We start from the raw sequence: 25,808 nt of genomic DNA, 5'->3' as shown, positions 1-25,808 counted from the left end.
AGACCTGATATTATTTTATTTCCCGTGCTTTTCCCTCACAACAGAAACCAGGAATGGATCTGGCAGACACCTATATTATGTTTGTTCGGCAAAACCAGGATATTCTTCGAGAAAAGGTCAATGAAGAAATGTATATAGAAAAGCTATTTGATGTAAGTAACTACCGTTGTAAGATATGCTGGCATTATTGATACTGTGAAGGGAAAAGTTGCATTTTGATGGTATATTTGCAAATCCGATGTTCCTGTTTTGATCCTTTTTCTTCTGTGCAGCTAATATAGTTGTCAATTTTATTTCTTTGCTGACAGAAGCTTTAATTGGCTTCTTTTTGCACATGAAACCTGTCACTGTTAGAATGAGCGTCTCAAAAACCTTCTGAGGTTAATTTTAATAAGCAAGATGATAATCAGTTTACTGTTGTGTACATCATCATTTTACTTGCCTTTGCAGCATTCCATAAACAGAATCAGATTGTAATGGGTTTGTCCCCTACTATAAAAGTTTTCTAAGTCAGTAAAACAGTCTTCAGCTAAACAAAGAAATAGACGGCAGAAAGCCAACTATCTCCCACTCGACTGTTGAACATTTTTGCCTTTAGTTGCAGCACGGATGTATGCTAACAGACAGAATACCGCAGTTTTGTCAGTGTGAAGGTCTTCATTTAGGCCAAGCAACTCCTAGCGATGGGGGATTGTGATTGTGGATTCCATGATCCACCATCCAGTGTCATTTCTTGAGTATCTGTAAAGGAGACTGAGAGCAGTCCATTTCAATAACAGTGTTGGCATTCTTGTGTAATTATTGACAGTCAGTGCAGAGGAAATGGTCTTTGCTTGTGACGTAACTGCATAATTCACTACAATGCTGATGCTGAAATGTAATATTTGTTTTGAGCTGTATTTATTTATGTACATCTTTGCATTTTAGAAGTGCTTTTCTGGCAGTTTCATTTAATTATGCAAGTTGCTGCAAATGTTTTCATAACAGCAATTCACGAGCTTCATGGTGACACTTCAGCTGTGGCAGTTACAGAAGGTCCTGCTATACTACCGTCTCCGCCATAGTCTGTCGTGCAATGTTCACTGTCTGTCAGATTGGGTGGTCAAAATGAGTCTCATATTTCATATTTTATGTTTCTAGCTTCTACCCAGAGTGTTTTACACTAAAAGTATCATCTGTTTTAATAAGCTAAGTGTTAATATGTGTGAAAAGAATGATTTCCTAAAAGCTTTGATGCCCTGCAGGGGTAGAAAAATTATCATCCATCCAGCTGGCTCTTTTACAAAATACTGGAACCATATCAGCAACTTCTGCTTCGGTTTGGTATTGCTTTGAATTTACAAACATATGGTTCACTTCCAAGTTCTCTTACTTTTTTTGCTTATGTGGTAATTTTCAAAAATGTTGAACAGAAAACGAAAGTTGAATTGATGTTATTCCCATTATGTTTCTTCTTAGTATAGCTAAAGCACATATTCTGTGGTGTAAAAAAAGGTAGCGTCATTCTGGAAATAGGCCATTGTAGATGGGGGGGAGGGGTGTGTGTGTGTGTGTGTGTGTGTGTGTGTGTGTGTGTGTGTGTGCGCGCTTAACATCTTCAATTTTTTTTGTCATGTGCTACAAAGCTTCCCATCAGTTCATAACTAAGGTAGTTATTTTTCTCCATCAAGATATTCCCCACTTCAACTCCCCTTCATTCACCAAACTTCTTTTGAAGACTTTTTGTGTGATGGCCATAACAAACGTAGCTAACTAAAGCGTATGCGAAGAGGCCAACATTAAAACGATGTGCTAGTTTAATTGTCCTGGCTCTATGTACTTTCCTTTCAATGCCTAAACATTTGACACGGCTGTGGGTTTGGTTCTAGAAGGAACCCTTGACAAGCAAGCATTCCGTCTTGGTTCCGAAAGTTTGGTCATTTTGCATGTTCTCAGTGCAATATTGGACTTGTTATTTGTAAAAGAGTTATAATGTCCTTAAACATTCTAATATTTTTAAATTGCCCATTTTTATTGCTGTAATTAAAAATAAAAAGCAGGCTCCAATTCTATTGCTATGTCATCAAGAATAACATGTAGAAAGGGGTACTAAGAGCCCCCAATTAGCCAACACTGAATATGCCTCAATTACAGTTAGTAAATGAGAGGTTATCAAGTATGTGTTGAAAGGTAAAGTAGGATGTGTATCTTAAGTAACAGATCATTACTGAGAGACGTTAGATAATTATTGGAAATCCACTTGGCTGCAGCTTAAAATAATATTGCTAGGTGTCAAGAAACAGCTGAAAATAATGACCCTATAAATACTGTTGGTGACCTTTGCCTATTACAGATAAAAGATTGAAGAGAATAATTTTATCCAGGCATTATGACAAACTTTTGCTATTCTAATTAAAGTACTTTCTGAGTAGGTAAGGAAATTTATCAAAAAAAGTGATAATGGCCTTATCTGTCACCTCTACCATTCCTGGGGCACCTCCAAGGACCAAGAATACTTTACCAGTATCATTTTTAGCCTCCTGGACCAGATGCCTTTATCCCCATTTTATCCTCATTTTCAGTTTAAGGAATCTTCCACTCAGTGAAGTGACTTTGTGTTGAATCAGACTTTGAAATTGTGTCTTTGTGGTTTCAAAGTCCATGATACCTCTGCCATACATCACACTTCTAAAATTTGCAATGGGAAAGCTTCGTTGTGGAAAGAGGGTTGGACCAGAAATCCAGAAACCTGAGTTCCAAACCATACCGTGTTTCCCCCAAAATTAGACTTACCCGGACAATCAGCTCTAATGTGTCTTTTGGAGCAAAAATTAATATAACATAAGACTTGGTCCTATATTAATTTTTGCTCCAAAAGATGCATTAGAGCTGATTGTCCATCTAGGTCTTACTTTTGGGGAAACACGGTAGTTCTGCCATTAATTGTTTGCGTGAGTTCAAAAGTTAGTTCACCTGTTTTAAGATAGTGTAGTTACTACACATAAACTGAAGAAGTTGGTCTAGAACTCCCGATAGTTTCTGAAATCCCTTCCAGGCTTTAAACCAAATAAATTCAATTAGTTTTAATTTTAGCAATGGTGACAAAAATGACTGGGTTTATTGCTTGCTGAGTCCTGCACCCCAGAATAGCAATTCTACAGTTTTTCGTGATGGCCAGGTGAAAGCAGGGTACACCACCCAAGCAGTAGTAGTAAATGCAGTGGATAAGAAATAGAAGGTAGAAAAGAGATTCTATATACAAGCATATCTGTGTCTTACCACCTTCTGTGTATCTACCACCATGGTGCTGAACCCCAAATTTAGAAAAATAGTTGGAATTCCATATAATCTGTATTCATGCTTTTTCTGAGTGACCAGAATATTTTAAACAGAGACTGTCTCTCTGCCTCTCTAGTGGTCATTGGTACCCATGCTAAGTTTCAAATCTACATGTTAAATTTTCTTTTTCAATTAAAAAAAAAAGTATTTTATCTGGGTAAGAGAAATCTTAAAGGACATTCTCCTATAGGAGGAGAGATGGATTCACCAAAAGAAGGTTTTTCTGCTTTGTAAGCAATCCCTTACCCTGATGTCCTTTTTCTTACATGTAAAATGTCACTGTGAGCAGCCTTTTTACATTTTTTTTATCAAATCAAAACCAACTACAATTTGTCTAATCCCAATATAAAAGCATGACAAAGATTTTCTGTTTCTTAAATTCCATTTTTTTAAATGCCGACTGTGATGTTTCTTTCCACACTCTCAGGTTTCAGGATACCCAGTGCCAGCCACAGATGCCGTGTGTCAGGAGAGATGCTGGTAACATTCCTTGAGAGCTTTGGATCTCTAGGTTGGAAAATGGTCATGTTTCAGAAGTCAAAATTGACATCTACCGTAATTGCCGCAAGAGCACCCTCTGCGGCCATTTCCTAGTGTCCAGGAATATTACAACACTGAGACACTTAAGTGATCTAATTGTCCAGGACAGACACCAAACCTACCTCTCTAAACCTTTGTATATTTATGAGGCACTGCCCTCCTTGAGTCCCTTGGAAACAATTTCATTGTAGCTCTCATGTTGCTGAGGACACATCAGGGTGTAGTATTTAATTGGTAAATCATGCAGATCAAACACTCTCTTGTATTATAAACTCATTAAATATTTAATTGTTGAGGAGTTTCATCTCAGTGGCATTTTGTTTTAAATGTTGTTGTGGTGTCTTATAAAATTAAAAGTAATTCTATAAACGATTAATTTCTCAGGACTTTTCTTGAAAAGGATTCTTTTCAGTAAAGAAACTCAAAATGAAACATTTGAAGTAAAATTGACCTAAACTACTTAAATGAGTTCAGTAGCCATTTTTAGATCTGAAACTATTACACAGGTAACTGTGCTTCTCAAAATAAAACTAATTTTGCACTTCTATCTAAGCGCTTCTTTCTCTGGACTCCCAAGTAGAAAGGGAGGAAATGCTCAGTTTGTGAGGTTAGTGTTCCACACCAATGCCCAAACTTTTTGATTTGAGAAGGCATTCATCCTCAGTAAGATCAATACTACTATTCTTAAGTTATTTAAAGATTCAGTTGGTCATGTTGACTTCCCAAGAATAATATTTGACATCAACGGAGCATGGGTAAGAATGACTGCTTGATAACGTTTCCTTCCGTAATACCCTCAGTGGCATGTATTTAGGACTGACCATCCACTTTTTTTAGTCATATTCGTTGGATGAATTTCTTTGTGTATGTAATCAGCCTCTTTATTAGGAATGCAGGCTGGAACCCATTATCGCTGAAGACTTCTTTGCCTTCTTGCATTTCGTAAAATTTTATGATATTGTAGATCTGTTCTCTCGTATGTGAAAGTCGATTGAAAAATAGTAGCTTTCCTCTTTTCAATTATCTTTGACTATCAAATGACTGGAAAGTTGTTATAGAGACTACATAAATTAGTATAGTTTCCCATTACAGAGTATTTTCTTTTTGGTTTTGTCTCTATATAAAAACAGCTCAAATATAAAACATTAACTGTGGACCCATTGTGCCCAACCGTGATTTTCCTATCAACACTCAAAATTAAATGTTCCTATCACTCTCATATCATAACCGTTATTACCCTTTTCCATCAATAGAAAGAGATGGATGATATAAGTCCGATGATATACTCAAGGCCATTATATATTTGAGACCATTTATTTCTAAACATTATGTCATGTATCCTTGTGTCTCATTGTCTACTAAAAGTAGATACAAAATTTGACTATGTTTGTGTTACCAAAGCAGCATTTCATTCATCTCACATCTCACGTTTGAATAGTGTTATTAGCTGCTTTAGCACATTGTTTACCAGATGTTTTTTTGTTTGTTTGTTGTTGTTTTTTGTTGTATATATTCCTGCTTTATTTTACCTACGGTGTTTGGACTCACACTGGAGTTGTCTGACGTCGTTTAAGACAGCCCTGGTCAAACCTGCTCTGTACATTGTCTTGTCTGCCTCAGTAAGTGCTGGACAGAACTTGCTCCTTAGCTACTTTTTTCCCTCAAAGTTTGTTTCTCTTTTAAACCTCTGCTCTCAGATTACATCTGTCTGGTTCACTTTAGTTAATAATCCTTATTTTCATGCAAAGTTATTATTTGTAAGTGTAAGAATTTATAGAAGGATCTACTTTTGATGTATGGTGTGTGTGCCAAAATAGCTTTGGCAAGTCCAGACGTTGCTCACAGCGGCCAGGGGCCCGCATTTGAATCTAAGCTGTTGGTGAATTAAAACCTGAGAAACTTGAGATAAGCGTGCCTAATTGCCTAAAAGAAACTCAACAAGAAAAATGTATTGTAGCGTGTTGATCTGATTTCTTTGATAATTCCCAAGAATCTTCAAGAAGTATGTGGACTTCTTACTTATGTTCTTGAAATGTGATCACGGAACACAATTGTCATTTGGCATATTCCCAGGAATACACATCTTTGCATGAGGCACCTGGACATATGTGGCAGGTCTGGTAGAATCAGCTAATTAACAACACAGGCTTAAACAGGCACCTCATCTGGCAATGCAGTTAGTTGCCTGATGGTGCTCAGCAGGGTTGGGTAGTGCTTTTTATTTTTCTTTCCTAATGGTCTGCTGCCCACCTAATTCTGCCTTATTGTCAGTCTCTACTTACCACAGCTTGGGGCCCTCCCAGGAGGCTAAATTATTATCAAAGGATTAGGGAGATGTAGCCTTGCAGCTCTGACATTTGTGATTACTTGTCTATGCCAGAACACTAATTAGCTGTGACTAATTAAGAAAAATGCTCCTGCCATAGAAAACCATTTAAAAGAACGGAGAAGAAGAAAAGCAATTCAAAAGCTGAGCAGTGCTCTGATTTGCTGATGCTCTTTAGATTTCCACCAGAGCCTTAACTCACCTTTAATGGTGCTCAGGATTAAAAAAAAAAAAAAAAAAAAGTCCCACATGCAAACTGATCTGAGGTTTTTGCTTGAATAGGGGGAAAAAATATTGCCGATCACCTAAACTCGCTTAGCAATGGTAAATGGTCTTTGATGAATCGGAGCAGTCAAAACTTTCATTTTCATCCAGAAATTTTTCTCAACACCAACTGAGTAAATATGCATTGTCAGTGAATCACCCAAGCCAAGAACAATGCCTTAATAGTCACTGAAGAAATTCGAATACTCTACTGATTTTATGAAAGATAGTTGAAATGCTTATAAGAAACATTGAGCGTTTCAGAAGTGATTTAGTATTGATTTCTTGCTACTCTCACATTTAAGATGGTTTGGAAATTCTGACTTCTCCACACAGAGCACCTCATTTATCCATGGTGCCTTTGCATGCTTGCGCTGCAGCTGGCCACCGGTGACTTATTAATGAAAATACCCGGGCCTCCCCTGAGACCAGCACCTTTGTCAGTTGACCAGTGTGATGTTTTCACAGAACTGATGATAGCTACTACTCTCTCTTCAGACCTAACTTCATAAGCAAATGACACGTGGCTTTAAGACCATTTCTGTTGGGGCGTGTTGAACTGCCCCCACCCCACCAGTCCGCCATCCCCTCTGCAAGCCTTCCCTCCAGCACCATCACCACCATTCACAAGTGGGCACAGCAGTGGCAGTCAGATTACCACTGTGGATTAAGTCCAACTAAAAAAAAAAAAAATCCGTGTAAGGAAGTAGCTAAGGTGGTGCAACCATTATTTGATGTGTTTATTAAATGCCTTAAAAGGAAGCTACAAAAGAACAATTTTCAAAGATATTTATAGACACCTTCACTTGGGAGAGCACTCTCAATGTCCTGATCTCAGCTCAGCCCTACGTAAGAGACGGTCTAAATGTTGCTATCTTAATATGGGCAAAGTATTTTGCTCGAAATCAAGCAAGTTCTCACCCCTACCTCCCCTAAATGCTTCACTGCTGTTTTTTAACCCCATTTCCCCTTTTCCTCTCAATGGAGAGCAAAAAGCAGGTAGCCAGCATCCTCTAGGGAATAATATTTCCAATATATGAAGACTGGTATTAAGCCGCCTGTCATGCGTGTCCATCCCAGGACAAATAATCCCTATTTGTTTAACTTCTCTTCTAGCCCTTTAATCATCTTTGTAACTGCTCGTTCAAACTTCTCAAAGTTTTCTGTCATGCTCATGCTTAGGGTTTAGAGTAAGGTGTGGGATGCAGTATTTGAATGTGGCTGACCAGGAGTGTTTCAAGCCATATTCCTATTTATGCATTCTAATACATTCTCGTGCCGAAGCTCTACTGAGCCTCATAAATTTGGTTCTGTATCTTCTCCACATCTCTTCATGATGTCTTTTTCCTCAGTGACTGCCTATCTTATACACACACAGTGTATACATGCATTGATGTAGAACGTTCATTCAGCTGATGTTTTCAATGCATAACGTTTAGAAAACATCCAATTCATCATTTAATTACTATGTATAAGGAATGGTAGTGGATGGTGGGATTAAAAGGTTAGGCGTTGGTTTTGTCCCACATAGTTGAATATTTCTGTCACAATAACTTGGTAGGATTCTAATTAGAATAGGAAATTGAAACCCCTCTTATTAATCATTTATTCATCTAACCAACATTTATTGGACATTTATTTTCTAAGGTCACATGCAGTGCTAGAGGCTGAGAATACAGTATGAAACAAGATCGACCCAGGCCCTGCTCTAAGGGAACTTACATTCTTAGGACCAAACAGGGCTTTTGAAAAAAATTGTTAATTTCTACATTAAAATGTTTCATGTTTTCATCTAAAAAATAGGTATTAACAGATTTGTTTTTCAAATGGATGTACTATGGAGAACTAAAATTCAGTGCCCTCTCAAAACAGACAATAGTGACTATCTGAGAAATTTTGTTTGTTTGTTTGTTTCTCGCTGTTTCAAGTGGATGATTGGAAGCTTGCCAAAAGTTAGGGCCAACACAAAATGCGTACCTAGCTCCAGAATTGGCAATCTCAAATGCCACCACTGAGAAATAAGGGCACACTCTCCTTTTCTCTCTTTCCTGAGTTCTTTCCTCAAAAGTCAGGCTTACACCAGCTCCCAGGAGAGCCCTAATGCTCCCTCAGACCATCGTTTACTACCACAGCAGTGGTATTTTTCTGCTCTTTTTACAAAACAGCTCACAAAGCCAACAAGTGTAGCAGGCACCCAAGACATGTCACTTAGTGGGGAAAATGCACAGGCAGCACTGCCAGCCGTACCCCACATATGCCCCAGAGCCTCAGATGACCCCCAAGAATGAGGACCGGTACCCTGGAGCATATGCTGGAGGGCATAGCAACATCCGGCCACATGGTGTGGTCATACCTGTCGTGTGTCAGTGTGTGTATGGACACTCTTGGATGGGCATAGACATGGCGTTATGAGTGTACAGTCCTTTCTCCTTTAATTCATAACCTAAAATGAAATTAGACTGTCACCTTTAAAGGCCTGTTGTAGGCCTGTGTCAAGTTTCTGTAGCCAAATGCGGTTGTTTACTTTTTGGTGATTTCTGGTATACAACTTTAACATCTATTAAATTGTTGTTCTGTTAATGAAACATTATTTAAATCAACAATTAATCTGGCTCTGATATTCTTCTACCTTTTCCTATTGAGAAGCTGTCCTGTCACTAACATATATATGCGTAATATACATTATATATTTTATATTTACAAATATATTTGGAAACATTCAATCCTTCAACATATACACAGGGCTGTATGCCAGACGTTCTACTGAGGGCTGGAGGTATCAATAAGAGTAAGATCCCGTTGCTGCCTTGTGAATATTCATAGCTCATTGAGGCAGACATATAGCACATTTTTATAGACACCTCTCCAAAGTTCTAGCAGCAGATAATACGAGAGTATCTAATTCTACCCAGGAAGAGAAAGCATTGGCTTCATAGCAGACATAATGGTTGAACTGAATCTTACAGGCCGAAGTGGATATGGCCAGGAAAACATAGTTGGGGATCAAAGTCCAGACCGAAGGAGTCGCCCAGAAACCATAGATACAGAGAAACCCAACATCTAGCAGAGCAGCAGGTCAGTCAGTTTGCTGACAGTGATTCCCATGGGAGTGCCCCATGGGTCAGAGACAGGTTGCTATTTACTCCAGCCCTTACAACACTCTTGCAAAGTCATTTTGGAAAGATTGTTCCCCATTTTGTATAAGGAGACTGCAGCAGAAATCCCTGCCAATAGTTAATTCTCAGACATAGGTTTTTATCTCAAAACAAACTTGTGCCATTCAGTATCAGGTCCAGGAGTCTAATTTATTTTTATCCAGATTACATTATGGACTTAAATGTAATATTGACCAAAATTTTATCTGTAGTATTCAAAATAAGTCATCTAACCAGATGAATAGGTCATAGTGCCCAAATGAACCATCCATAGACCATCTCTGTGCCCCAATCTGGTACCTACACCAATATAACTGGATGGACCACTGAGTTCATTTAAGTCTAAAGATTTGTCAAACTAGTATGCATCCCGTCATTTGATAACAACTGATTATCTGAAATTTTCACTATAATCACTAGTCTTTGTAGCACCAGGAAAAGAGTCACAGGATAAACTTGCAGAGGCACTTGCCTACTTAATGATAATGAATAATAGGGAACAGTATTGATTTTAATACTCTTTATGTAGTATGGAGAAAGATAAGCTAGTTTAATAATATTACTTTCAGGACATTTGGGAATGAAGGAAATTCGAATTAATGAAGTAGTAGTGAGTGGAAAAGCATGTGTGCAACTCCCAATTTACGGAACTTACCCTGTTCTGTTATTTACTCTGTTGTAACTAAAAAGGATCTAATTCATATGGGAATATCTTGCTTATTACAGTCATATTTTTTTTTAAAGAGAAAATATGAAGAAAAAGTGTTGAACTTCAGAGTAGGAAAGTTTTTTCAGCATTCAGGAAGCATTTATTAGCTACCTGCTGTTAGCATGTCTTACATCTTCTCTTTCTTAACAGACATCATAGCGCTTATGAACTCTCCTTTATAGACTTTCTGGCAGAGTTCAAAAAAAGTGCAAAACACCCTGAATATGAGGTTATTAAACATGAAAGAAAAAATACATGAATCAAAATACTTTTCTGTTCTATGTTTAACAAATGAATAAGAAAGCTGCAAATGTAGATCGATTTCCCTTATGAATGAACCAAGGATCTTTGTCTACATTGTACTGTTTTATTACAGTGAAAAAACGTCCTTCCCAGAATGCCTAAGCATTTGCGTGTATGGCACTTCAAAACGTCTTAACGGGGAAATGTGGGACATTCATAGCACAAGTGCCATTTGGTTGGTTATCCTAACAGGAAGTGTGTTCCTTTAAAGAACTTATTTACATTACATATTACATTATTGGGTTTACAAATAACTTTGGTCTTTGGAAATGTAGATTGTGTTAGCTTGCAAGAAAATGTGGTGGACTTCTTTGGAACAATAAGTATCTCCCGTATTACTTCACAATCCTGTTACGATGACTATCAGGAACCACCAGGAATGATAGAGGTGTTTTCTTAGTTGCCTGCTAGAAGCATCAAACTATGCTTAAAGAGTCAGATTTTATTGACAGAACAGACTGTTTTCTAGAAGAAAACCGGATAACCTAGCAAACATGAGCACAGACTTGGAGTTTAGATATCCAATATAAATCTTAACCTTACCACTTACACTTGTTGTATAAACTTGAATAAATTGCTTAATCTAAATTCAGTTTACTATCTATATAAGCTTAATCTAAATTCAGTTTACTATCTATCTAAGTTCAGTTTCCCCATGGGCACAATGGGAGTAATAGCCATCCAATCAGGTAAGAATTAAATGAAATTTTAACTGATGCATTTGAACTTCCCATGGAGTATTAAAAAATATATATCCTATGTCTTTATAATCAGAATTAATAAAAATAATAAGAGTAATAAGAATAACTGTACCTCACAGTTCATCTCATTCATTCCTCATTACACTCTTTAATTTTTATTACATGTCTGTACTTCATTAAAAGGCCAAAATGAATAAATTAAAAACAACGGGTAATAGAAAGTTCTAGAGCTCTCAACTTGCATTTTTTGGGGGGAAAATAAAGCTGGAAAATTAAGCAGCATATGGAAAGAAAAAGTATGGCAATTTGTCATTTCCCTTCAGTTTATTTTTACAAGAATCACAAGCTATGTTGTTTCTAATCACGCCCTTTACTCTGACAGTCAAACCTAATCTCAGTGTTTCTGGAGATCACCCAGAATCAGATATAGTTCATATCATCGATCCTTCCCATTACAGATGAGAAAACTGAGGCATAGAGAAAGCAAGTGACAGGCTTGATCAAGCAGAGAGTAGCACGCAAGGGCGCCAACCCTACTTGCCCTCCCAGCTTCCATATTTATGTTCTTTTTGTTGCGTGTGTTGCTAGCAAGCCCTCAGCGGCCATGTCCACACGCAAATCTCTGTCTTCCCCCTAGGAATGGCTCTAGGTCGAGCTAAGAATGTTGATAGTTTTAGGTTTGATTGAGCACTTCTTGCATTTAACCATAATCGACTGGTTTCAGTTTTTGTGGGGTTTTTTGTTTGTTTGTTTGTTTGTTTTTAATATAGTCCTTGTTCCTATTCCAAGCCAACAAAACATTCACACTTAAAACTGTCAAAATGCTTGTGTTTGGGGTTCTGTTTTGTGGAACTAAATATGATCATTTCAGTGGGATACGTTGAATACAAGGGGGAAATGTTAAGTATTATTGTAACAAATGTACCATTAATATAAAATTTGCATTTTAGTGTTTAGAAATGGAAAGTGGGTGGCCACATATTTGCTATATTAAATAGATGTTCTGTCGACAAGAGGGACATTCAATGTAAAATGAAGCATTTCTATTTACTGTGTTTCCCCGAAGATAAGACCTAGCCAGACAATCAGCTCTAATGTGTCTTTTGGAGCAAAAATTAATGTAAGACCCAGTATTATATTGTACTGTATTGTATTATATTATATTATATTATATTATATTAATATTATATTATTATACCCGGTCTTATAGTAAAATAAGACCAAATCTTATATTAATTTTTGCTCTAAAAGGTGCATTAGAGCTGATTGTCCGGCTAGGTCTTATTTTCAGGGAAACACAGTACTTTTTAATATACTGGTGAAATTGTCAGGCATTAATGTTTCTAAATATTTTTTTGCTCTCAAAAGCTATGAAATCTTCCTCAAGGATGGCTTATATTTATCAAACTTATCAAAACCTTCAGAATTTCAAAAATATCATTTGTTTTTTTTTCCATTCAACTTAGCATTTAAAAGGTATATATTTCCTAAAATGAGATTATCTAGGTGGTGTTTCATTTCAACAGTGACTCTATGCTTGTAAAACAGCTTCTCTTAAAATAAATGAAGAAATACGTATATGCTGTGGAAATTCAGCCATTCCATATCCTAGCACACTAAACAGCGTTGGTTCCGTTTCTTTTGTTTTTTTTGTTTTGTTTTTTTTCTGTTGCTCACCTATGGAGACGAACATAGCTGGAGAAGAAAGAAAATATATCAACTAGTTGTACCAATTCATAATCAATGAAAAGCTAAACACTTAAGTAGAAAATATATCACAGATTTGTTCCCCAGCAAAGCAGCTATTTTTACCTTGCCATCATCATCAGAAGCAGCATTCTGACAGAAATCATTTGCTTGAAGCTGCCGTGATATATAAACCCTATGTGGTCTTGTGATTCAGATTTAGGAATATCAGCCACAGAGGGTCGAAAGGCATTTGTGCATTAGTATGTATTGAGACCTCATTCCAGGTGGCAAGCAGCTGGACTTTTTAAAAATAAAACTTCAGAAATAAACGTGAAGTGCTTGTTTCCAGGCAATAAGCATTATATTTAACTGAATCATCCTCAAAATGTTATACATTAGGCAGAAAACGGACTTGTGCATATTTAATATATTTGTTTTGTGTTTCCACTAGTCGACAGAATAATGAAATTCCTTAACTACTTCTCTTTAACTTGCATGAAGAAAGCACGGTATGTTGCTAAATCTCTTTTCATCAGTGCTGCGGAGAAACAACTTTAATCCTTGTTAGAAAATTGCCGAGTCTGGGACTGACAAAGAGCTCATGCTTGTTCCATTGTTAGTGCTCTCCGGCCCCCAGAGCAGAGCCCTTTACAGCTGCGTGAATCCCGCCTGGCTCAGCTGCACTATTTAGGAGAGGAGGTTTGTCAATTTCTATTGACAATGGAGAGAGTTTTTCAGGGCCTGTAGCAGTGCTGACACAGTTGGGGATCAATGCCAGCCATTCAGACTGCACCCTCTTTCATTGCTTTGGTTTGTTAATTCAAGACTAAAGGTCCACTGAGGGGGTTCGGGGTGTTTAAGAAAGCTGATGAACTGTTTAAGAAAGCTGATGAACTGCAAGCGTTTATAGCCCTGGTGTGGCAATTTCCATAGTCAGTGGCAACTCCTGGCACTGAGGGAGCTGTGTCCTTGTTGACCCTCTTGTTATTAAAAATGCACAAGTGCTGCGCTTCTCAATATTTCAACACTCTTTCATTGTCAATACCACCTTCTGAGCCCTACAGCTTGTTGCTTGCTCTAAAGATCTTCTTAGATTGGGTTTGAAAACTTCACCTTAAACACTAGATTAGACTGATGTTCTGTTTTCCGTGCTCCTGTTGATTTGTTGAACCTTCCCAGAGCTGGAAAGCAAGTAGCAGCTTGATGGGAAGACGGGCTGCTAATATGATTTACCAGTCTACAGTCATGCACAATAAGTGTGAATAAATACAGGGGTCTCACAGAGTCAACCCTAGCCTTTCCTTTCCTTTTATTTTTGCTTTAAAAGAGATATCTCAAGAAAATGAAGTGAGTAATACATGCCCTTACAGGAGTTGAATGAACCACAAAAAGAAAAAAAAAAACACATATTTTTGTTAAAGTGGTAGACTGCTGTCATGGATTGATGCAGGAAAAAAAATGTAGAATATACACTTACTGCTTTATTCCTAAGTAGACCAAAGCAAAGAATAATGCATAACGCCACACCCGCAACTTCAGTACAAGCTCCCTGTCCCTTACCTTCTTTCCCCTAAAGGGAAAAGTGAATAGTCAACCAAGTTGTTTTGTAAAATTAACTTTTCCAAAATGAAAGGCCATTTGCTAACATTCAGTCTTTACTGCACATTCTCCCTTTTCAAATGTTTTTGCTTTTCTTTATTTGGGAGGTTGGTTTGGTTTGGTGAGGGATGGGAGGGGACATGAAGCTAATCTACCTTTGACTCTTTTTGTCAAGATGAAAACATGGGATCTATCCTGTACTATCCTGTATCCCTACCCAAAAGAGGAACATCAATCCCAGCACCAGAAATAGGAAAGTGCTAGCGATTTCTTACTGGAGGTTTTGTTTGTTTGTTTGTTTGATGTGTGTGTGTGTCCATATACAAAAAAGAAGCAGTCCTATGGGATGTATTTTTGTCAGCTTATTCTTAGTAGCACTAAGAGAGTAACTTAGTAGCACTTGAGTTAAGCTGCTGCTTTTTCTTAATTTGCTTGATGTAGCTGAAGTTCTTCAAAATGCTTTGACATGGGAACCAAAAAATATGCATTATCTAATACAATAATTTTTCTTATAGAATTTTCCTTATAGAACAATTTGTTTGTCTTTAAAGTAAGGTAATGGTAAAGTACCTTAAGCATTTTGCTTAACAATAATTCTATTTTTTCTCTATTTTTTTAGTTAACTTTATACCATTTTATTCCCAAATCGTTTTTTTCCTAAAATTTTGATTTTGACACGTTGTGTTAAAGAAATTATCATATTAATGATAAATATCTGTGTTATGTTAGATGTCTTTTTGATTATCACTTAATCATAAGTATCATTTATATATAACAGGGCAATAGAGTTAATTTTAAATTATGTAAGGATTTTTTAAGAATGTAAAGATACATTTGGAGTACTTCATTTCTCTCAAAATTTCATACATTTTTATACTAATTTTACAATCAAAGTGTGTTATGCTAGACTTCATACAATATATCATATTTTGTCCCACCCCCCCAAAAAATAAAATTTATTATCTATCCCCTACCAAAGGACTATAATTTGAGAGTCATAATCATTCTGACTACATTTTAGCTTTCCACTTATCTGGAGAGTGGTTGGTGTAGGAGTGAGGGTGTTAGTATACTCATGCTCAATGTCACCAATACCTGTGAGTGTTTACCTGTATTAAAATAGAACTCAAGAAGTTGAGGCTACAGTACATCTGAAGCTAATATAAAATAATATTGAATGTCAACTATAACTTTAAAAAATATATATTCACGGAATGTAGAGTACATTTTGGGGAATATAATCAATGATATTGTAATAGTTATGTAAGGTGCCCTGTGGGTCCTAAACTTGTTGGGCTTATCTCTTCGTGAGGTGTATAAATGTCTAATACTATGTGGTTTTGTACTGAAACTAATAATAAAATAAAATACAATTAGAATTAAATGGTTGAGAAAAAAATTGAGGCTATAATTTGAAATAAGGAAGCATAGGATTTAAATAATATTGGAAATAGAGTATAAAAGATTTTGAGATTTAATGTGTCAGACTAAGTACTGAATCATTACCAGTTCATTTTTTAAGTGTTTAGGAGTCTCTCATTATATAAAACTTACTTCTGAGACTTTTACATGTCCTAAAAATTAAGAAAGTAATTGTTAGGAAAGAGCAAAATTGGGTACATGAATAACATTTTTAAAATCATAGTCTATCCCACATTAAACTTGAAATATTCATTCATCCATTTGATATCATAGTATTTAGTAAATCAGTTCTTCATTTTACTTAGCTTATCTCATTTATGCATTTGTGTTCAGTATGCTAACAAATTAATGGAAATAAGTCTGATAAAATATGAAACAAATTCATTTTTAACTTATGCTTAAAATACCATTCCTTATACTAAATTTTACTAGAACAATGTTAATACAAATCCGGATGAATTTCTGACTTATTTGTATCCCGTAAGATTTCTCTTAGAAGTTGAACGTACTGTTTTATTATGTGAAGGAAAATATTTAAGATTTTTTTCTGTGTTCCAATACCTAAGAATATTTGCACACAAATATGTGATCTGTAGTGTCACTATGTTTGTGTTTACGAACAAGGCACAACATTCCTGCCCTTTTAAAAGCTCTTTTTTCTTTAGTGCTGAATAGATTTTGATATTTCTCACAGTTTTCTAAATGAGTAACATTTTTACTCTTACAGTATTACCTAAACCTAGCTCTGGCACATAGTCACTGAATCCCTTAAAATGTCACCACTTAGGGCAGACTGCCTTTTTATGAAAATAGGAACAAAATTTTCCTTTTCCTTTACTCATAGACATTATGTAGGAACAGGAAATTACATTAGAGAGGAATTTCAGTTTTCCCCTCAAGTAAATTGTAATAAACGGAGGGAAAAAAAATAAAAATGAGCCATCCAAAAACACTTGCAAACTGAAACACGTCCCTATGTTTCATAATTTGGTACATTGACATCTGTTTTGTGGTTCTTTTAAGACACAAGGATTCCATCCTGATAATGTTCCTTCCTATGATCCCAAATTTGTATTTCAGGTGATTTTTTTAAAATCTTGGAAAATACTTAACAATCGATGGCAGATAATATGGTGTGATTGAGGATTACTGTTTAGTAAGCTGTGGACATTTTTGCCACCCCTCCTTTAAAATGTTATTTCTAGGCACTGACTTCACGCAGTACCACATCTACTGTGATTTTTACATAACATACAGTCTAATAGGAAATTTTCCTTTGAAAATAATTTACCTGTTTTTTTTCCCTGCTGTTTGGCATTCCATTTAGTTCTGTAACATGTATTTAGTACCCATTGTTACCTACAAATAACAAAGCAGGCTGCTAGGCTGCAAGGGAAAATCAGTTTCCCATGAATATTTTACAACTGAAAAGACTGTAATGTTAATTCATGTAAAGAATAGCCTAGGTCAACTTAGCAGATTTTCTAGCAAAACATGCAATTCTGTTAACAGGAAATTATAGCATTATTGACTTCAAGTGCTGATCCGTGGTCATTTCAGAGTGTTTCATTACCCCCTCATTACCGAGTCTGTTAAATGAATACTGCAGAGGCTTTCTTTTTTGTTCTCCTCCCCTCTGCCCCCTTCCTTCTCTCCAGCAATGGTACAGCAGTTCCATGAAAGTCATTTGTGTGTGGTTGGCTGATAGATTAGACCTCCAGCTTCATATTTACCAACTGAAGACGCTCATCAAGATCGTGAAGGTAAACAAAATGTGTTCAGATGTGAATTGCCCAGCAAGCTTTAAAGAGTAATGGCAAGATATTGATGTACAAAAAAGATCGTATTTGATATAACTGAGTGGATGTCAATCTTCAAAACATCATTTTTAGCTGAGGTGCTGCTGTTTACTTCCATTTTCAGTTAGATTACTAAATAAATATAAACTTACTGTTTTTGCTGTAATAAATAAAAAATATTTTGTTATCAAGTAATCACAGTTTAATAATGTACACAAAGCTCGTAGCACATTTACCTGAATATAGTAGGTCCACAATAATTTTGTATTTTCTTAGATATAGAAATGTTTTCTCATAATCCATTCTCTCCATATTTATTAGGATTATATATTGTTATAAGGGCTTTTGAATTGTATTTGCCAATAGGGTAGGGAGAGTCTCTGTATTTTGTTATATCTTGATACAAAAGTAATACATTGTCGCTGCCTGAATTCTTTTGGAAGCATGCGCCTTCCTATATGTAAGAATCAGTTTCAAACTAACACATGTCACATCAGTTCAACGAGGCCATTTTGACTTTTGCTCTTCAAGAGAAAAGGTAATAACATACATGTTATATTTAGTGAATAGGAGCTTTAAAATAATATAGTCAACATAGTTTTTCACACTTTGTAAATTCTAGTGGAAGCACCAAATTTACCCCAAGTTTAACTTTTTCTTAAAATTGAGACAAATCCTACATGATAGCTGAAAACATAACTGTAAGCTCCTGGGATCCCCTGTTCCTTTAAACAGATGACCTTTACTTCCATTTTAGTACCCTTTATCAAATTGGTACATATAAATACAGAGGGTGCCAAAAAAATGTATACACATTCTAAGAAAGGAAGAAACTATTAAAATTGTAATACTCAGTATATACCGATAACAAAAGATGAATACATGTCACATTTTACTTCTTCAAGTACAAGAGGTATTCAAAGTGGTTACCATCAGTGTCCCGACACTTCTGATTACAGTGAACTACTGCTTGAGCCATGTCCAGTTGTATACATTTTTTGCACACCCGGTATATATACATATATACACATACACATATATGTATAAATATCAACACACACACACACACACTGATTCTCAGAGTGTCATTCCTAACCTAGCACTATCAGCATCACCTGGGAACTTGTTAGACATGCGAATTCTTGTCCCCTACCTCACACCTACTGAATCAGAAGCTCTTGAGAGTAGGGCCTAGCAATCTATATATTATCAAGCCCTCCGGATGATTCTGAGGGATATTAAAGTTTGAGAAGAACCACTGTGTTACATCATTACAGGAAGTTTCTGTCCACATTAAAATATTTTCTATCACTCTCTTGGTTCTTGCAGCCTAATTTGAATACAGATTATTTTGTGCTGTAGACACAGATTCTCACAGATTAGAAAGACCCACATGTAGGAAAGTTCTGTTCCAAAGTAAGAAGTTGGCAAATCTGGAACATAGCGTCAGCTCTGTAATGGCACAGTAATAATAGCCATGCTTAGTTATAAGTAATAAATAAATTATACCCACCCACTAATGTTTAATACTGTTAAACACATTACATTTCGATAGACAAATACCTTTGATCCAGAACACTTCTCAGCAGGTGTTATTTATTGTACAAAGAAACTGAAAGCATGCTAATGTATGTTCAGATTTGCTGTAGTTTCTCTATTGTTTCTTCCTCGTTTCTATAAATGTGACTTGGAGAGCTTTCAAACGAAGTTTGTTTTTCATAAAAAAGAGTGAGGATAATCTGTGTTTACCTTCTAACATATGTATCTGCTAAGGCTGCAGTTGAGACTGTTGGGATTAGCTGGCTACTCTTATGATCAGCCGTATTTTCAGCTAATGTCTACTTTGTTCAGGATGTCAGAAAATACATATTCAGCTGATGGGAATTAGTTGATAGATCAAGCTCTTTGTTTCTAGAATAAAATTTTTAATTTTTTATTAGCTCATCATTTGTTTCTTTCAAAATTATTTCTTGTCTCATGTTCACACATGACATTCCAGTTAAAGATCAAGCACCAGTGAATATTTTAGCAGAAAAGAACAATAATTTCATGAATTATACAGTGACGCTGCCATTGTACTCTAAGTCAATCAGTTTGTCTCATTTTAATATATTGTTTATTATGGCTGCTAATAGTCAAGACTGATATACATGATATTAAATTTCAGGAATATGTTTGATGTTCCATGGTTTTTTGTTTTGTTTTTAATTTTTTATTGGGGAATATTGGGGAACAGTGTGTTTCTCCAGGGCCCATCAGCTCCAAGTTATTGTCCTTCTATCTAGTCGTGGAGGGCACAGCTCAGCTCTAAGTCCAGTCGCCATTTTCCATCTTAGTTGCAGGGGGCCCAGCCCACCATCCCATGCGTGAATTGTACTGATAACCTTGTTGTTGAGAGCTCACGCTCTAACCAACTGAGCCATCGGCCGCCCCTCCATGGTTTGTTTTTTACTCGTAGATCCCCAGACTTAGTCAAAGCTTTCTTGGGCTGATACATTTAATCAAGTCATAAGGCTTTATTTAATAATTAAAAAGGATTATTTTCACAATGAAAATCAAGATGAATTAATAATTTAATGTTCTAATTGTCTTTTCATACTTTGAATATAAACAGACTTTAACCAATTTCATACATAGATTCATCATTCTTCAGAACCTGTACAGTTATGTTTATAATGATCATTTTCCAGTGAACTTAAGAAACTGTTCAGTAGCACATGGATAGAATTGGGAAGGCCCCGGACTAGGCTTCCCTTCCCCCCAGGTCACTTAGACGTGGCCTGCATGTGACAGCTGAGCCATGGCCAAGCTCCTCCACCCTGGCAATCTGAGCCTCACTATTCACCGCATTGTCATTCTTGGAAGCCCATGGCGACTCAGACACCATCAGGGTTCCTATGATCGCTGACTTTGTCCCACAGAGACACTTAGACACTCATGGATTTCTTCCTGTTTCTCACTAAGAAAAAACAAATTCCAGTGAGACTTCCACAGAATATTTAGGACTAAGACATGATTTGCCACGTTTTAACATCAGAATGATCTATGTGGGGAGGGGAAATAATAAAATCTTCAGATAATCACAGAGATGGGTTTGTGTTCTCCCCAGTGGCCATATGGCAGTTAAAAGCAGTTAACATAACTCAGCTGCCTCTCACTGGGAAAACAGAAGACAAGTGAGCAGCACTCTGTGGCAGGCACTTGTCTTAAATAAGAGCCAAGCGCAACCACAGTGGCAGCCGGATGATGTCCAACTGTCAGTAGATTTTATGAGTTGTATAAAGGGAGCGAGATTGCCAGGATACCTGTCCTTCAGCTCCCCTAACTGCCTACTTCTTGCTATTAAAATAAATCTGAGAGCCTTCAGGACTGTGATTCCACAGATCTGTCCTGGCCAACTTATTGGTAATTAAGCCAAGGAAAGTCATTCCAATAAAATAAGAAAGTAGGACTCACAAAGTTAGTATATAATTGTCAGTGGGATAATAATACTTCATACCAGATATGTCATCTGGAGATGAATATGTTGTGTGCTTGATATATTTTAGTCTAACTATTAGACATTTGTAGGCTTGAACACAAATTTCTATGTTAATAATACCATATATTATCAGTTACCAAATTCTCTAGGCAAAAACTTACCTTTCAGGGTTCTTTCACAGGTTCTGATGCAAATTACCAGTACCACCTTAGTAATAATAAGCTTAACAGCTTAGAAAGAATGTGAGGATGATGGGATGTATGCATCTTAAAGTATTTGTTTTATTTTGTCGTTGTCCTTGTTGATTTTAAGAATCACTATAGAAACAATAACATATTTCTTCTGTTTTTGACACCGAATTATAATTTACTGTTTCACAAAAATGTAAAGTTTTATTAGCCCATCTATGAACGCTTTATGCCAGAATTTGACAGTTCATATTCCAAGGGAATAGTCCGAGGATCAAAGTGAAAATAGTTTTGATTATTTAAGAAAAAAATATTAGTCTCTGAATCTAAATTTTACTTGCTATTGAGATTCTGACTTCAGATACTGTACAGTGTTCCTCACAGTTCAGTTTATTTTTGGAACTTTTTAAATATGAATTTAGTTTATAACAAATAAGTATCCAAATAAAAAATTATTATTCATCCTCCATACGCACTTTTGGCATATCACTTATGAAACTTGGCATGACACCTTGGGACACAAATCAGTTGAAAGAAGAGAAAGATAATATGAAAATACCAGTGGTCTCACTACCTTGTCATGGTTGTACTCCTTCCCAGAAGTCTGCTAGTAGGTCTGTATATCAAGGGAATTGAGGTGCCATCCATCCATACTTCCTACCTCGTATGAATCAGGACCTTTAGCTCAACTGTCTGAATATTATGATATTTTCCTTCCACTGTGTTGAGTGAAATCAAGCATCTTTTAATGTTAATTTCTAGTTACTGAAATTGTAATCTTGGGCCATGAAGACAACATTTCTTCTCATTTGACTTTTTTAAATCTATTAAGCACAAACCGAAATAAAATTTTAAAAAGACTACTAGCAGTCAGTAGCACATTGATGTGTCCTGATAACTTTTGGGTCAGTCTATTGAAATCAGACTGCTTAATATTCTAAATCTAACATATGATCGTAAATATATTTAAAGATATTTAGCTTTAAAAATGGCCTTAGAAGTGCCTCTACAGAATGGAATATCTTCATTTGTTGTTTCCCCATAACTAATTCTAGACTTTCCTACAGCTTTAAAAATCAATAATAAAATACCAGTCTTGTTTAGTGATAGAAAAATCATATGTGAATAAAATCTCACTTAAGCTGAAAAGTAAAATTAAGGGAAGCTTTATAGGTCACATGTCTTTAGTGCCATATAACCCAGAGTTCTGTTGTTGTTCTTGTTGTTTTTAAGAATCACTGTAGAAACAGTACTATGGTATTTGTTCTATTTTGACATAAAATACACCAAATTATAATTTACAGTTTCACAAAAATGTAAATATGTGTTTTATTAGCCCATCTATGAACCTTTATACCAGTATGAATTTGACAATTCATACTTCAAGGGAATTTTAAAAGGAAAGGGCAAAATTCATACAGACATTTAGGTGTACACAACATTTGACCCAGTGGCACATATAAATAAATTTTATAGTTCACAAATGCTGCAAATTCAAACTTCTTTTACTGTTAATATGACTAATCCTCTCCCTCCACACACCTCCTCAAAAAAGTTAATGCATTTTTTAAAGTGTAATGTACTTTTCAGGATTAAAGCAAAGGCTCCTTAATTGGAAAACTAAGAATTTTTTCATGTTAAAAATGTACATAAGTACACATCATTTTATCTTTGTTTTAGATTTTTCAAATAGTTAATTCTATGCAATTAGTAATATTTCGGAGAAAAGCTCATCATTCATCATCTGATAGTTACAAAATCAAAATTTTGGTCAGTTTTGTAATTTAATTTGAATAGCACTACCCAAAGTCTCACATTTCATTTTCTTTCCAGAAATACACTAACAAGATGATTGACAATTTGAATCCACTAGTGGGTTGTCCAAGATCATTTTTGAAGTGCCAACTGAGTATATGTACATGTAGATATCCATCTGTACCTCCACACATATAATCCATAAGTTACCTAAGCAGATTGTCTCTTCTTCCTCCAGAAAACCTATAGGGACTTCCGGTTGCAGGGTGTATTGGAAGGCACGCTGAACAGTAAGACCTATGATACTCTGCACAGACGGTTAACAGTAGAGGAGGCCACTGCCTCTGTTTCCGAAGGAGGAGGACTTCAGGGCATCACGATGAAAGACAGTGATGAAGAAGAAGAAGGCTGATGATGCGCAGCCCTGTAGAAGGAAGGAGGACCTCAACATTGTTTATTTTGTACCTTGTCCTGGTTAGTACATTGTTCGACCAAATAAAAATGCTTGTATTTCACTGTACATTTAAAAAAATAAACCTGGAAGCAGACATAAAGGGGAAAACGCCAAGTTTTGGTTTTTGGTGTTTATTTGTTTTTAACAAGATCAGTCTCTTTTGTGTAGCTTGACCTAAAATGAGCTTTGGTTTTGTTTGTGATTAGAATGTGAACTTGTTGTGTTTTTTTTTTGAGTTGACTTTTGTTTTTCTGTAATCACATCGAAGTAGCGTCGTGTGTGAAGAGTATGTATTTCTCATACTACAAAATTGTGAGGAGAAGCCACTTCTAATCACTGTGCCAGTTCTATCATACCCCTGTTAAAATGGTGTGTACTTGACAGTCATTTATGTGCAAGGTTTGTTTCATAGTTAATTTACCATTATTGTGATGTGTGTAAATTTTAGCCTTGGTTCTTAGTACTCTGAAATGGTCTACTAGCGTATTGCTGGGCTTAAAGCACCGCCAAACCCAAACATGGAGTAGATTATCTAACGGGCTTGTGTCTTGTTCCATTCTGAACATCTTTCAAGTATAAAAAAATCCCAAAGTGTGGGTTACTAAGTGTGCTGCCATCAACATACTTTATTCTCCTTCTTGTAATAGCTTCCAGGCAATAAAAGTCCATTTAGTCATAACCAGTTCTGTATTGATGAGACTTGTATAGATTAAATGCAGTAAAAAATGTTTGCAGTATTATAAACCTCCCAACTATTTGGCTCTGTGCTTTCTTTTTATTTTTGTCTTGTTTACAATCAAATGAGTAAAAGATATTAACACAGCTTTGCACCTAGTAGGGTAAAGGAGTTATGACAACATATTTCCATAGCAAAGGTAAGGTTGACTAAATCCTCGTATATTGTGTATTATCAGTTATCATTAGCAATCAATGGTAACTAATAATGAGTAAGATGAGGAATATTAGTAATGTTAAGTAGTAATTGACATATTAAAGTTATTGCTTCCCCCAATGTGTTTTCTTGCAACAACTTCGAAAGGTGAATAATAGTATTATGCTTTATAATGTCGCTGTAGTTTTTCATTTTTGTATTTTTTCCGAAACTATGTTGGCATACTAGGCTACTGCATTCATTCATAAATAATATTTAAATGAAGTAAGTTAATGCAAAGTAAGTGGAGCTATGTCTGAATTTATGTAAACTTAAGTTCTGAAATTTTGGAAGTGAAACAACTTCTTGGATCTCCAAATTCATTCTCCCATTGGTGTTATAAGTGATCACGAGGGACCCAGACTAGCCCACAAAAATCTGCTTATTACATAGTTCTTATGTAATGTCATTTCGGCTCAATTTCTGGGTCCTAGAGGTAAGAGACCCTGTGATAAACATGAAAGGAGATTTCTTCCCCTGTCCTGGATCAGAGACTAGCTCTACCACTCAGTTTTGTTTTTTTTTAAGGCAGTTTGTGTTGGAATGCTCTCCTTCCCTCTCTTCTCCACCCTTAGTCTCAGTACTGTCCTTTCTTCAAGCCCTGGGGTATCCTGTCCTGCTCCCCTAAACTCACCAAGCTTGCTGCTTTCTGCACAGCTCAAATTGCTCTATGCTTGGAAATTACCCACCCTTCTTTTCCTTTAAATAAAATGTCAATTTCCTTGATACAGCTCATCTCAAGAGTAATTGACCCATTTTGTCCTAACGTATGAATGACTTAACTGCCCCCTCTTAGCTGAGTGTGTGTGTGTGTGTGTGTGTGTGTGTGTCTAGCCAATAGAATACAGAAGTGAAAGGGAAAACGTATTTCAGGGGACACTACTTGGGATCAGCAGGAGGATCTTGCTGATGGCCTGACCTATTTAACCTGCCTCTGGGCCCTATTTGCTGTTCTACATCTTGGAGCTTCTCTTTAGATTTGGGTGTTCTCTGTCCCTTCCCTTCTACCCTAGATTTCTAAAAGCTCCAAAGGCAGGGAGAGGAGATGTTCACAGGTTTATGAGGACTAACTGGACTACAAAATGATGTGTAAAGCGAAATTCATATAGTAACTCTGAAAAAGAATGAAAAGTATTTGGTTTTGTGCCCAGAAATGCTCTTTAACATAAGTGCA

General features: G+C 36.2%; 1 protein-coding gene across 8 annotated transcripts in view; it reads left to right on the top strand.

Annotated features, from left to right (window-relative positions):
• CADPS2 (calcium dependent secretion activator 2) overlaps positions 1-25,368 on the top strand; it is a 491,293-nt gene extending 465,925 nt beyond the window's left edge. For all 8 annotated transcript variants that reach the window (XR_013992602.1, XR_013992603.1, XM_081038675.1 and 5 more), the window contains 3 exons: positions 45-152; positions 17,685-17,789; positions 23,488-25,368. Coding sequence is in view for 6 of the 8 variants with exons in the window: in XM_081038675.1 (XP_080894801.1) it covers positions 45-152; positions 17,685-17,789; positions 23,488-23,661 (387 nt within the window). In the remaining 2 variants the exon portion in view is untranslated. The remainder of the gene's footprint in view (positions 1-44; positions 153-17,684; positions 17,790-23,487) is intronic.
• Positions 25,369-25,808: the final 440 nt, after the last annotated feature.

Source organism: Rhinolophus hipposideros, assembly GCF_964194185.1.
Source record: "Rhinolophus hipposideros genome assembly, chromosome: 25".
In the NCBI taxonomy this organism is placed as follows: Eukaryota; Metazoa; Chordata; class Mammalia; order Chiroptera; family Rhinolophidae; genus Rhinolophus; species Rhinolophus hipposideros.
Note: the sequence above shows the minus strand (reverse complement) of the source record. Positions and strands in the feature narration are given on the sequence as shown.